This window comes from Channa argus, chromosome 12 (genome assembly GCF_033026475.1).
Source record: "Channa argus isolate prfri chromosome 12, Channa argus male v1.0, whole genome shotgun sequence".
In the NCBI taxonomy this organism is placed as follows: Eukaryota; Metazoa; Chordata; class Actinopteri; order Anabantiformes; family Channidae; genus Channa; species Channa argus.
The window spans coordinates 5778651-5793443 of record NC_090208.1 but is presented as its reverse complement, the minus strand read 5'-3'; the positions used below and the strand labels follow the sequence as shown (position 1 = coordinate 5793443).

Here is a 14793-nt window from a genome sequence, read left to right as displayed (position 1 = left end):
TAAAATTGTGTTTATATAATAATTATATTTTTTTTTTACACTGCACCTGAACTGTGCCTACCATCTCTAGTCACAGACATTTAAATTAAACGATTATTAAATACTGAACTGCACAAACTCACCAGGTTGATAAACATCCATGTGTATTCTGCTGATCTCAATATAAAATACTCTCCCATAGTTTATGTCTCTGTGCGTGACATATGTGGGGGAATAGAGTAAATTTAGTCAGATAATGAGCAAATAAGTCAACCAAGATGGGCTTATTGAAGAGGACACAAAGAGGACAAGAAGTAACAGGCTGGGTCATGTTCAGAGGACTGCTTAAGATCACAGGAGGCACTTTGTTGTTACAAGGCCCAAAGCAATGTAGCAGATAGTGAGTCCTGGGGTCACAAGATCTACAAGAAGGTGCAATAAAAGGGTTTTATTGCTTCACAACTGACATCTTCAGATAAACTAGAAAGGAACAAGAGTGATGACTGTACACTGCGTGGACCTGGTTTCTTCATTCATGTTTTGTGAGGGTGGTTCCTTTCTTAGGTTTGAGTAGAAATAGAAGGGGTTTGAAAGATACAAGGCAGAAGACACCAACATCCATGTGTTCTTCTCCATGCAGGCATGTATTAAACTGAGATGGTTCATCACGCTGAGTTCTGTCTACAATTCTTCCAAGATCTAGTAACAGTTGACTCAGGAAAAGGGCAAATTTCTACAACATATAACATACATATTTTCCACTGTCAACACTTTCTTTCATTCTTCAAAATAAAAGATACATCTCCATCTTTCATCTGTCTGTCTGTCAGCACCACCCAGTGCTTATAATTTTACGCCTGTGTTCTGGATCAGGCTGGCCACATTGTTTAACTGCCGTGGTTATGATTCAAATATCTTCTTACAGACTACGTTGAAGAGTTATTCATAATTCATCATTATGAGCAGAGCTCCTTTCAGAGCTCTACACTGGAGCTAACCAAACAGCCTCTACACAAGAAGATGGCAAAGAAGCAACACCTCAGGACCAGAATCAGCAGTGTACCTACACCTGAAGGACAAAGGACACGGCTGTTGCCGTTGACCTCAAACAACAGCAAACATACAAATACATGTGAGCATTCATGTCATAACAATATTAGCTTGGTTTCTACAACTATCTGTGGATTCTCTCATCAGACTTTCAGTTTCAGTGACGTATTGCTTATCAACACAGTGTCATCAGCAAATAGAGGTCTACTGATCTCTTTTCATCACACCATTGGATTCCTCCCTGCTGACCACTTAATAATCCATGACCAGCAGGAACAGTAACACACAACCTTGTCCTATTCTCATGATCATCTGATCCTTATTAAAGTCAGTGAAATATAACAAAAGAGAGAAATCTGTGTCTCTCTCAGTACATTCGTCTCAAAGTAACATTTGCTCACAACAAGATCGTCCCTGTCTGCAGCTTCCTGTTGCTGTCAAAGTACATGTTCCACTGTTTCTTTGATATGATGTAGCAAAATGCTTACTGTGACCTTTCCAATATTTATATCAGCAAGTAAATATGAATAAACAGAAAATATTAACTGAATGCATCAGTACTCAAAACAACAAAAACTGAGAATCCTGCAGCATTTGTACATGTGTGGATTGTAACATAAATAATAATACATAACAATTTGTGATGTCAGCACCATCAGAGCGTCCAATGATTCTTAACCACATTTTTGTGGTTGAAACTGGAAGAAGCCGCCAAACATGCAGCTACAAAAATTTCCGTCTTTGAAACCACTTTTGTCATCTACATCTCACTAGTAAGACGATGTAAACATTTTGGACAAAGAAGACAGATTCACATAGGAATATGTGAAGAAATTTATGTTCACATGGAGAATCCTCTCGACAGAGGAGGAGGCCTCAGGGCCAGCTGTCTCCTCTTTTCATGAGACAGACGACTTCACGCATCCAACAAGATGGTCACACCTAATTGTCCCATCTTAGGGTGTTAGTGTCATAATAATTACATCTTGATGACTCCACCCTGTTCTCACCTCCTCTGTATCCACCTGTCCACCGTGCTCTGCAAATGAAACAGGGTCTGGTGGTTCCATCTCCAGACAAAAGACACCAAGCAAAACTCTTCAGCTCATTGGTCCCATGATGGTGGAACGAGCTTCCAAACTCTGCACACTCAGCAACCTCAGTCCCAATATTTAAAAACCTGCTGAAAACTGAACTCTTCCCCAACTTCCTATGCACTTAAATCATTACAAAGACAAAATAACACCACCTATCTGTTCAGTGTCAGTTAAATTACTAAATGTAAATTGTCTGAACTTATATAGTGCTTTTCTACCTATTAACACTCAAAGGACTTCACTCTGCATCTTATTCACCCATTCACACTCACAATCACACACACACTCACACATCGATGGGGGAGCTGCTATGCAGCTGGCCAACACTCACCAGGAGCAACTAAGTTGGGGTTTAGTGTCTTGCTCATGATTTTCTGGTGGCGTGGTTCCCAAACCCTATCTGAAGTGAGTATAACATTCTTAGTATTATTACTAAAAATGATGACATACATGTTAACATACATGATGACAACTTTTCCACTTTGAAGTTTGAAGTCTTCTATTGTTTTGTCCACAAGGATCAGTAACTAAAACACTGTAAGTCTAATAAGCCTGAAGTAAGTCTGGTTTACCTGGTAACATGATTCATCTATGGTGTAAGTTGTGTTTCTACACTAATGATCAATTTATGTCTGTATTTTGACAGCGTGTGATCAGGTTTGTGTCTGTGGGTTCATCTCCTCTGTTCTCATCACAAGAGAACAGCACCCAGACACCCAGACATGTAGTGACTTACACTGAGTTAGGAAGTGGTTTATGCAGATTCTATCTAACTACTGTGATCTACAGGACTTTCACACAGCTGCAGAATGAAGGAAAACACTGTGCTGAGGCTGCTGAGTAAGTCCTACATGCTGGATTTGTGTTGATGTGTGAATGTTGGGAAATGATCACTTCTGTGATGTTGCACAACAGACCAGTCCTCACAGGTAACATGTCATTTCTCTTTAGTTCTGACATCAATGCTGTGCTGCACAACAGGCCAAGGTTAGTGAGCATCTTCCAGTGTTTAACACCCAGCAGCTAACAAGGCTTCACTTTCTAAAGTGATTTAACAGTGAATGACAGCCGTCCATGGTCCTGCTTCCCTGGACCTGAGTCACCCCGACTGTCTCACTACTAATAAAATTGCAGTTGTATGGTAGTGATGTACAGATCGATCCTGAAATATAGATACTTCCAAATCCAACGTTTCCTGTTCTAGAATCCAATCCAATATTAAAAGATCAATATCTAATATCAGTAATTTGGGGTAAATGTGTATGTCTTCATTAACAGGGGACACAGTAAAAAGTAGCTATAACTAAGCTGGATCCTCTAAGTCTGTCTGTGTAGACTTCACTCTGTGTTTTCATGTTCTAACAGTAGGTCACTGCATTGTTAAACCTAAAATGTCAGACAGAACTCTTCAGCAAACAAGTGACTGAAAACATCAGAATGGACTTTCTAGCTTTCTTTCCCTCACAGCTCATCTGACTGTGAGTCCCAGCAGCTCTCAGCTGTTTAAAGGACAGTCTCTGTCTCTGATCTGTGAGGAGGGCGACAGCTCTGCTGGATGGACACTGAGGAGAAACACAACCAGAGACACCAGAGCTGAGTGTGGAACTAACTGGGGAAGACGAGCTGGTTCCTCGTGTTTCATCAGTTTACTATTAAGAAAGGACAGTGGAGTTTACTGGTGTCGGTCCAGCGAGGGAGCAACCAGTAACAGCATCACCATCACTGTCACTGGTAAGATTCTGGAACAAAAGTACAAGAGTCCAGGTCAGCCCTCACATTACAGAGGTGAATACCAGCCTGCATAGGGTCAAATAGATCAGGTTTCTAGTTAAATGACTCCAAATGACATGTGCTCAGTAAAGTTCAGTTTAATCCAGTAGGTGCGAGTACATCAGCAAAGTAAATTTAATACGAGATAATAACTCTATAAGTAGAATAGTCCAGATGGGTTGATAGTTTTTATAAGTGGGTTATGTATAGCATTTTTTTTTTCAATGGATTCTGTGTAATTTCTATAAAAACTGATTTGCTGTGGTTGGTAAAATCACCACCCTACCAGCAAAGTGACCAGAAACCCACATCAACATACCACCACAGTATCTACTGCACACACACATATAAAGAACCAGCCAAGTTATGAAGAAAGAGCATAAACTTATCTGTACATTCACTTATCAGAAATTGAATGAGAAATATAAAACATATCGTTGTCATTGTTTCTATTGTTGTCAGTACTCAACAGTACTTTTTTCTCCAGGTACTGTGAGGGTTTATGTATATGGACCAAAGTGAGGAGACAGTGAAAGAGGTGTTGTGATGAAGTGTGTTTTATTCTGGGCATAATAACATTAACAGACTGAAATCAGTCCAGGAGGACAAAATAGGCACCAACACAGGAAGCTATAAAACCTAAACAACTCAATAAAAAGTAGGAAAACATGAACAAAGGAAAAAACACAAGACAGGGCCAGAAATAGTAGTAAATATTAAATACTGTAGTGATAGTAAAATGAAAAAAAAAAAAAAAAACTCTTGTCGTTTCACAGTCCTGCACTTTTGTACACCACCTTATCAGGTCAGTTTTAAGATGGAAGTTGCTCATTGCCAGGTTGTTTCCTGCAGATAAAATCCTTACTATACAATTGCTACACTGTCTGTTAAAATGAAGACAACAGTTTAATGGCAACAGGTTTGAACTGAGATTCAGCTCTATTCATAATGTTGTTTAGTAAACTGTTTAACTCTGATGCTGCTCAGTGTCAAACCAAACATGAGCTCAGCCAGTTTATATTTAATGACACTAAGAACCTGAACACTGACTCTTCTCCTCTGGGTGTTTGTTGTTCTTCAGATCCAAAACAGATAACAGCAAAACCTGGAGACAATGTCACTTTGCCATGTCAGACATCCAGAAACTTCACCATAGCAGTTGTAGAGTGGACCAGAACTGACTCTAAGGTCACCGTCTACCTGCAACGAGACGGACACACAGAGGTGGATGAGCAGGACCCATCATTTCAGAACCGAGTGAAGCTACGTGACAGAGAGATGAAGGATGGTGACGCATCTTTGATTCTGATGAATGTGGGAACCAACGACACAGGAACATATGAGTGTCGATGTACAGAAAGTGAAATGAAACGTAAGAAGAGAGATTCTCAAAATGGGCCAATGGGCATCATCAAATTGACTGTTACAGGTTTGTACTGAAGCTTCTTCCTGGTTGTTGATGTGAGAGTGAACCATCACAGATCAGATGTTTGTGTTTTCTAAAGATGTTGCTGATGAGACTTTGTAGCAAACAGCTGCTATGAGTGATGGGATCAAAGTGCAGTAGATAATGTCTGACAGGAGTTTGAAGAGGAAATGGATTCATCATCTACCTGACACCTCACACCTCATTCTTTTACAGGTGCTGATGAGCATGGAGGAGACAAGGATGGAAATGTTGGACTGAAAGTTGGTCTCTCAGTTGTTGCTCTGCTTGTTGGTGTTGTTGGTGTTGTGATGTATAGAAAACGTAAAAGGACCCAAAGAGGAGACTTCAGACAAAGCTCCTGATGATAAAGACACTGACCATCAGTAGGTGTAAAATGTCTCCTCAGTTTCCTCAGTGACTAAATCACTGATGCAGGACAAACAGCAGTTCAGGCTTCAGCCTTTTTCTTTTTATCCCACAGTAAATTTTTACTATCAACAATGTGATGATGCATTTCTTAACATTTCTTCCTCAGTCTCTGTGTTTCTCAGCTCTAAACAGACAAGTGTCATTTTAAACTCGACTCAGTCATTTACTAACTCAGTCTGAGGAAACACTGACTCTTTGTTTATCTGCAGGACAGTGAAAGTGGACAGAGACAAACAAACCAAAGCTTCATGTTTTATATATTAAGGCTGTTACATTATGTGAATATGAAGATCACTGTTTATGATCCTGTTTGTTTCATTTGATGTTTGTCATCTGACACATCACAAACTGATATTATTCTCTGTTAATCAGTGTTAAAGTCAGAGGCTGCTTTTAAATTAGCAACTGCAGCAGCTGTTTGTATGTAACACACACAAAACTAGTGTGAATTTACAAATGTAAATGTAAATACATGCTCACATGTCAAAAAATTACAGAAAACACAATTTGTGAAGTTTACTGCAAAAGTGAAAAGTTTAAAATGGTGCTTCTTGGTTTTTCCCTCAGATGGTTTTTTGTTTTGTCATTTTTTTTAGGTTTCTCTGTCCTACAACATGTGGTAAATTTGACCCATCTGTATCTGTATTGCAAAGTACTTTCTTACTCTGCTTTCACATGGATTCTGCTGTTCTTCAATCACCTGAAACCTCACATGTGATTCTGATCTGCAGATCACAGAGGAAATGTCTTTGCTGTTGTGACTCTTACAAACTGTAGGACTCACAAAGCAGAATTTGTACCAGGTGACCATGATAAAAAGTGAAGCAGAGCTCAGTTAGATCAGATGGAAGCTGAGAACAAATTCAAACCATTTCTTTTCCATTTTAAGTGTGTTCTGATGCCCAGACAGTGGTTCTTAGTACAATATAGACACCTGTGTTACTGGTACCTGCTTGTTTAGCTTCTTCATGTTTCAGTTTCAGATATTTCAGATAAAACATACCAATGGAAACATTAGTTTGCACCTTTGATATTAAGCTGGACACCTGGCTGATGGACAGCAGCTTAAAATTTGCCTTTTGTCAACACTGGATCATTTGTAGTGATGTTAATGGATTTGTGAAAAATTGTAAGTAAAAAATGTATACATTAAAATAAAAAGGAGAAGAATATAATTAAAGAATAAAGTACAAATACACTCCACAAAGAATGATGTTGTATTGTATATAATTCACTTTGCATTTGAATGAAAAACAAAATGTCGCCTCCTTGATACAACCTGATCATCCACTCAGTGCCACTGCGTTTGACCAACATTAGAGGACAAATCTATAACTCAACTTCCTCAATTATCAGTGACTCTACTGGTGCTGTAGTCAGGACCAACTTAACCAAGACCAGGTCATGACTAATACCTTAGTGTATGAAGACCAAGACAAGATTTAAAGTGAATTGTATAATATGGAATATTGGCAAAATCTCTTTGGGTGAGGAATGAAGATATTTTTAAGAGTTTTGCTACAGAGGCACATTGCTATACTATATCATCTATACATTATTATCAATTTTCCTTATTATAGTTTACTTCTTTAGTCGTCTCTGGTTAAAAAGTGTATTAATGCAAAGTGTAATGGACATTTACTGTATATGGAAAACACAGTTTAATTTACTGTAGTTTAAATTGTATAACAGCTATAATATCTGACTTTTTAAATTAATATTCTTATTACTCTCTGCTCACAGCTACAGCTGCTACAGGGTCCTGCCTGGTTTGGGACTGTGACCGTCTCAGTGTCCACCAGTCTCGAGATCCAGACCAATCTCAAGTGCTACATCACTAGACTATACTGGGATACCTGGTTAATTCATTCAATTCAATTCAATTCAATTCAACTCAACTTTATTTATATAGCGCCAATTTACAACAAAGTCATCTCAAGGCACTTTACATACTTGTGTAGTCTGGACTTTAGTATGTAGAAGCAACCCAACAAATCCTCCTGCAGCAAACCATAGGCAACAGTGAAGAGGAAAAACTCCCTTTAACGGAAGAAACCTCCAGCAGAACCAGGCTCAGGGTGGACGGCCATCTGCCGCCACCGGTTGGGGTGAGTGGAAAGTGAAGATCATTCAGTTTCAGCCTTCAAGTCAAGAGAGACCACAGGAAGTGATGTGCTTCAGTTACCTCCAGCTTTACCATCTAAATAGTGACATTTTGCTTTGAAGCACAGACTATGTGAATATGATGATGTGCTGCCACCTGCTGACTGATTCTGATAACAGCTCCACAGGTAACAAGTCATAAGTTTGCAGGTCCTTCTTCTACTGGGCCCACTCATTTCTAACCACTTGACCTCACTGCCTAATAAACTGTTTTAACTTCATGATTCATCTCTGCCAAAACTACCAACTTCTGGATAATACCTACAACACTTGCCATGGTTACTAATCAGCCTTCTTGGTCTACAAACAGATACTGATGCCCCAATGAACCAGGGAAGGCTCACCACCCTCTCTTAGACAAAACTGGCTCAAACTGGACTTTAAGGACTTTATCAGAGTCTTTGCTGTGAGAAAACTCAGGTAACTTGCATTTGGACCTGGACACCAGTCAGCAGAACATCATAACCACAGTATAGAGCTTCAAATATGGTTACAATAAAATAAGCTACACATGTGGGTAAGGCTTTTATTCATAATTGACTTGACAGTATTTTCATTATTTGAATATTTGATTTATTTTCTTGATCAGTGTCACAGAAGCTGAAAAGGGTCTTCAGAAAATACCACATACCTGTTCACTTCAAACTCATCCACCCTAAAGACTGAACACTTAAACTACAAACACTACAGAGCTCTACACTGGAGAAACCAAACAGCCTCTGCACAAGAGGATGATGGCAAAGCACAGGAGAAGCAACACCTCAGGACCAGGATCAGCAGTGAACTTACACCTGAAGGACAAAAGACCCTCGTTTGAGAACAACAACGTCCACAATTTAGACAGAGAAGACAGATGGTATGAGAGAGGAGTAAGTGAAGCCATTTATGTTCACATGGAGAATCCTTCTCTCAACAGAGGAGAAGGCCTCAGTTACAACCTGTCTCCCATTTTCTTTAATGAAAAATCTGTCCCCAGGAAGATTAAGACCAATTCAAACATCCATCAAGTTGGCCACACCTAATGATTCCATCCAAGGGAGATGAAGGTAATTGAAGCTATTATCCAGCTTATGAGGTTCTTCAGGCCCGGTGGGAAGCAAGACCCCCTCTGGAGGATATAACTGGTTTCCATAGCCTAATTTCCCCTCAGACTGAAGAAGCTGCTTGGATGAGTACTGGACTGTTTCCATCCAAGAACAAAAAAGTCCAGTTGATGTGACTCCTTTGGATACCTTTGAACTACATCTTTGTTTTTTCCACCATTTTCTAATTTTTAAATATATCTCTTTAATTTTTCTGTGTTTTTTACCACATTGTTTAACTGCCGTGGTTATGATTCAAAGATCTTCTTACGGACTATGTTGAAGAGCTGACCTGCTGCTCCTCATTGTACCAAAGACTAAACGTGAGCTCAGAGGAGACAGAGCTTTTATGGTGGCAGCTCAAAAACTGTGGAATGACCTGCCCTTGCACATTAGATAGACCTCATCCTCACCTGTTTTTAAATCCCCTCTTAAATCCCACTTATTTCCAATGGCCTTTGACGCAATTTAAGTTGCTGACTTTATTTTATATTATATACTTTGTGTGCTGCTTTTATTTGTTTCATCTTATGTTTTCAACTGTACAGCAGATTGCGTGTTTTAAAGTTCTTCACAAATAAAATTACAAGTTACAAGTTATTTCTCTGAATCACTTTTCAAAATTTGAAATACAATAGAGCAGATGGCAGCACATCATCACAACAGAACCAACATCAAGAGCTTCAGGTTGTTCAACAACTATGAGACACAGACACAAACCAGCAGTTGTCAGTGTTATATGTGGATTCACAAAGTCACAGGAGAATCTCAACTTTCAAACAGCAGATCATCTGCTAGTGTTTAAAATCCCAATGAAAAACAGACAGTACTGCAAATGTCTGAGTGCTCACACTAACAGTCCTGCTGCAGGTAACACTCAACAGCAAACATTCATGTCATAACAATATTAGCTTGGTTTCTACAACTATCTGTGGATTCTCTCATCAGACTTTTAGTTTCAGTGACGTATTGCTTATCAACACAGTGTCATCAGCAAATAGAGGTCTACTGATCTCTTTTCATCACACCATTGGATTCCTCCCTGCTGACCCCTTAATAATCCATGACCAGCAGGAACAGTAACACACAACCTTGTCCTATTCTCATGATCATCTGATCCTTATTAAAGTCAGTGAAATATAACCAAAGACAGAAATCTGTGTCTCTCTCAGTACATTTGTCTCAAAGTAACATTTGCTCACAACAAGATCGTCCCTGTCTGCAGCTTCCTGTTGCTGTCAAAGTACATGTTCCACTGTTTCTTTGATATATGATGTAGTAAAATGCTTGCTGTGACCTTTCCAATATTTATATTAGCAAGTAAGTATCAATAAAAAGAGAATATTAACTGAATGCATCAGTACTCAAAACAACAAAAACGGAGAATCCTGCAGCATTTGTTCATGTGTGGATTGTAACATAAATAATCATAAACAACAATTTGTGACATCAGCACTGTGATAGCGTGCAATGATTCTTAACCACATCTTAGTGGTTAAAACTGTGAGCAGCTGGCAGACATGCAGATATAAAAAGTTCCTTCTTTGAAACAACGATTTCAACCACTGATGTGGTTAAGAGCGAATGCACGCTATGACAGTGCTGATGTCAAAATTTCCTTCTTTGAAACCACTTCTGTCATCTACATCTTTGCTCTGCAAATGAAACAGGGTCTGGTGGTTCCATCTCCAGACAAAAGACACCAAGCAAAACTCTTCAGCTCATTGGTCCCATGATGGTGGAACGAGCTTCCAAACTCTCAGCCCTCTCAGCAACCTCAGTCCCAATATTTAAAAACCTGCTGAAAACTGAACTCTTCCCCAACTTCCTATGCACTTAAATCATTACAAAGACATAATAACACCACCTATCTGTTCTTTCTTGCACTTGCATCTCATGAAATGGAAACACTCATAGCACTTTGCTTTGATGTTTTCTCAGTGAATTTGATTTTTGCTGCCTTGTACCTTTTGTAAGTAGCTTTGGATAAAAGCGTCTGTTAAATGACTAAATGGAAATGGTCTGAACTTATAAAGCGCTTTTCTACCTATTGGCAGTCAAAGCACACTGCTTCTTATTTACCCATTCACAATCACAATCTCACACACACACACACACAGATGAGGGAACTGCCATACAGCTGGCAGAAAACTCACCAGCACCTAAGTTGGGGTTTAGTGTCTTGCTCAACTTCGGGATGTGACCGGAGTCACTGGGGATCGAGCCAACAACTGCAGGATTGGTGGACGACCGCTCTACCTCCCTGGGCCACAAATGTGTTTTCCACAGTATTAGCATGTTCATGATTTTCTGGTGGCGTGGTCACCAAACCCTATCTGAAGTAAGTATAACATTCACCTGTGGAAAAGTCGTGTGTCTTGTTCCATTCAATTCAAAATGAAATGGAACAAACAGGACTTGTTGAACGTGCAGAAGAAGAAAACCACACATCTGCTAGACTGCACCAACTTACACAAAGGAAGTGGTATAAGCAGTGCCCACTGAACAATCCAGGAACAAGAACAGACACGACAAGTGTTTGATGATCAAGTGGCTCATTAGGACAAACATCTCTTCACTGGCTCAGCTGTAAGTACGATCTGCTCTGTCTAAATTTCATTGATTACATGTTTAATGTTTACATGTTTAATTACATGCTTTAATTTTAATTAAATATATAATCAGCTTATCTTATTATTAAAAGGCAAAACAACCAATAAAAAGCCTTTGTGAGCAAACATTCTTAGTATTATTACTAAAAATGATGACATACATGTTAACATACATGATGACAACTTTTCCACTGTTAAGTTTGAAGTCTTCTATTGTTTTGTCCACAAGGATCAGTAACTAAAACACTGTAAGTCTAATAAGCCTGAAGTAAGTCTGGTTTACCTGGTAACATGATTCATGAAACACCTCTATAGTGTAAGTTGTGTTTTCTACATTAATGATCAATTTATGTCTGTATTTTGACAGCGTGTGATCAGGTTTGTGTCTGTGGGTTCATCTCCTCTGTTCTCATCACAAGAGAACAGCACCCAGACACCCAGACATGTAGTGACTTACACTGAGTTAGGAAGTGGTTTATGCAGATTCTATCTAACTACTGTGATCTACAGGACTTTCACACAGCTGCAGAATGAAGGAAAACACTGTGCTGAGGCTGCTGAGTAAGTCCTACATGCTGGATTTGTGTTGATGTGTGAATGTTGGGAAATGATCACTTCTGTGATGTTGCACAACAGACCAGTCCTCACAGGTAACATGTCATTTCTCTTTAGTTCTGACATCAATGCTGTGCTGCACAACAGGCCAAGGTTAGTGAGCATCTTCCAGTGTTTAACACCCAGCAGCTAACAAGGCTTCACTTTCTAAAGTGATTTAACAGTGAATGACACCCGTCCATGGTCCTGCTTCCCTCGACCTGAGTCACCCCGACTGTCTCACTAGTAATAAAATTGCAGTTGTATGGTAGTGATGTACAGATCGATCCTGAAATATAGATACTTCCAAATCCAACGTTTCCTGTTCTAGAATCCAATCCAATATTAAAAGATCAATATCTAATATCAGTAATTTGGGGTAAATGTGTATGTCTTCATTAACAGGGGACACAGTAAAAAGTAGCTATAACTAAGCTGGATCCTCTAAGTCTGTCTGTGTAGACTTCACTCTGTGTTTTCATGTTCTAACAGTAGGTCACTGCATTGTTAAACCTAAAATGTCAGACAGAACTCTTCAGCAAACAAGTGACTGAAAACATCAGAATGGACTTTCTAGCTTTCTTTCCCTCACAGCTCATCTGACTGTGAGTCCCAGCAGCTCTCAGTCCAGGTCAGCCCTCACATTACAGTGGTGAATACCAGCCTGCATCAAACAGATTTGACCCTAGTTTCAAGTGTCTAGTTAAATGACATGTGCATTCTCAGTAAATTGCAGTTTCATCCAGTAGGTGTAAGTACATTATTAAATTAAATTTAATACAACATAAAAAATCTGAAAGTGCACTGATTCTTAACCACATTTTTGTGGTTGAAACTGGGAGAAGCAGCCAGACATGCAGCTACAAAAATTTCTCTCTTTGTTAAACCTAAAATGTCAGGCAGAACTCTTCAGCTCAGTGATTCCACGACAGAGAAATGAGCTACCAAACTCTGCACAGTCAGCAGCCTCACTCCCAATATTTAAAACATTGTTGAAACCAAATGTTCACCAGCTTTTTATAAACTAAAATCCTTAAAAATATTTTTGAAATTCTTACCGTTCTTTCTTGCACTTGCATCACATGAAACACTGGTGTGAGTCCAACGAGAGAGCAAACAGTAACAGCATCACTGTCACTGGTAGGATTCTGGAACAACAGTACAAGAGTCCAGGTCAACCCTCAAAGAACAGGACAAATAATGAGGATTAAGCATATAATGTTTTGTCCAATCAGTTATAAGAAATTGGTGTCCTCCTTTCTGCTGGTGTCAGTGATTAACAGTACTTGTTTTCCCGGGTACAGGCAGATATCAAATAACTAGTTATATTTTGGTTCCTAAATGTCGGCAGAAAAGGAGAATTTAAGTAGTTCTAGAATTGTACTAGATTTGATGACACTAAGAACCTGAACACTGACTCTTTTCCTTGTTCTTCAGATCCACAACAGATAAAAGCAAAACCTGGAGAGAATGTCACTCTGCCATGTCAGACACCCAGAACCTTCACCATATCAGTTGTAGAGTGGATCAGAACTGACCCTGTGGTCACAGTCTACCTGCAACGAGACGGACACCCAGTGGCGGATGAGCAGGACGCATCATTTAAGAACCGAGTGAAGCTACACGACACGGAGATGAAGGATGGTAACGCATCTTTGATTCTGATGAATGCGAGAACCAACGACACAGGAACATATGAGTGTCGATGTACAGAAAGTGTAATGAATGGGCCAAACAGCATCATCATCCTAAAGGTTACAAGTGAGTTTGTACTAAAGCTGCTTCCTGGTTGTTGATGTGAGAGTGAACCATCACAGATCAGATGTTTGTGTTTTCTAAAGATGTTGCTGATGAGACTTTGTAGCAAACAGCTGCTATGAGTGACGGGATCAAAGTGCAGTAGATAATGTCTGACAGGAGTTTGAAGAGGAAATGGATTCATCACCTACCTGACAGTTCACATCTCACATCTCATTCTCTTCTTACAGGTGGTGGAGGACATGGTACACTGGCTATCATTCTGTCAGTTGTTGTTGTGGTGGTCCTTGTTGCTGTTGGTTTTGTGATCTACAGAAAAAGATGTAACCGAACTAACAGAACTCAAACTCAAGGATCTGATCAGAACAATTAACAGGGAAAACTAATGAGAAACCGTGCTGGTATTGATGCAGTTTTTTATTTTTGTTGGTAGAATTGTTGGTTTTAAGCGGTATTGAAATAAATGCTTGTTTTTTCTAAAGATGTTGCTGATGAGACTTTGTAGCAAACAGCTGCTATGAGTGATGGGATCAAAGTGCAGTAGATAATGTCTGACAGGAGTTTGAAGAGGAAATGGATTCATCACCTACCTGACACCTCACATCTCATTATGTTCTTACAGAGGGTGGAGCTGGAGACAGTGAAGATAGAAAAGACAGAGATGTGGAGACATGGACGGAGGAGACAACAGAGACAAGGGCAGAGGAGACAAGGAGACAGGAGACAACGGAGACAAGGATGGAGGAAACAACGGTTTAAGAGATAAGGATGGAGGAGACAAGGATGGAGGAGACATGGATGGAGGAGACAAGGATGGACATGTTAAGACT

At 39.5% G+C, this 14793-nt stretch overlaps 1 protein-coding gene across 1 annotated transcript; it reads left to right on the top strand.

Moving 5' to 3' along the window:
* The first annotated feature begins 2586 nt into the window (after positions 1-2586).
* LOC137138075 (butyrophilin-like protein 2) lies at positions 2587-14724 on the top strand. Its single transcript, XM_067524982.1, has 12 exons — positions 2587-2966; positions 3078-3113; positions 3594-3857; positions 4978-5325; positions 5539-5684; positions 7498-7613; positions 8038-8045; positions 12122-12172; positions 12284-12319; positions 13643-13966; positions 14194-14364; positions 14586-14724. Exons 1-11 carry the CDS (start codon positions 2936-2938, stop codon positions 14334-14336), a joined length of 1503 nt encoding a protein of 500 aa, XP_067381083.1. The 5' UTR covers positions 2587-2935; the 3' UTR covers positions 14337-14364; positions 14586-14724.
* Positions 14725-14793: the final 69 nt, after the last annotated feature.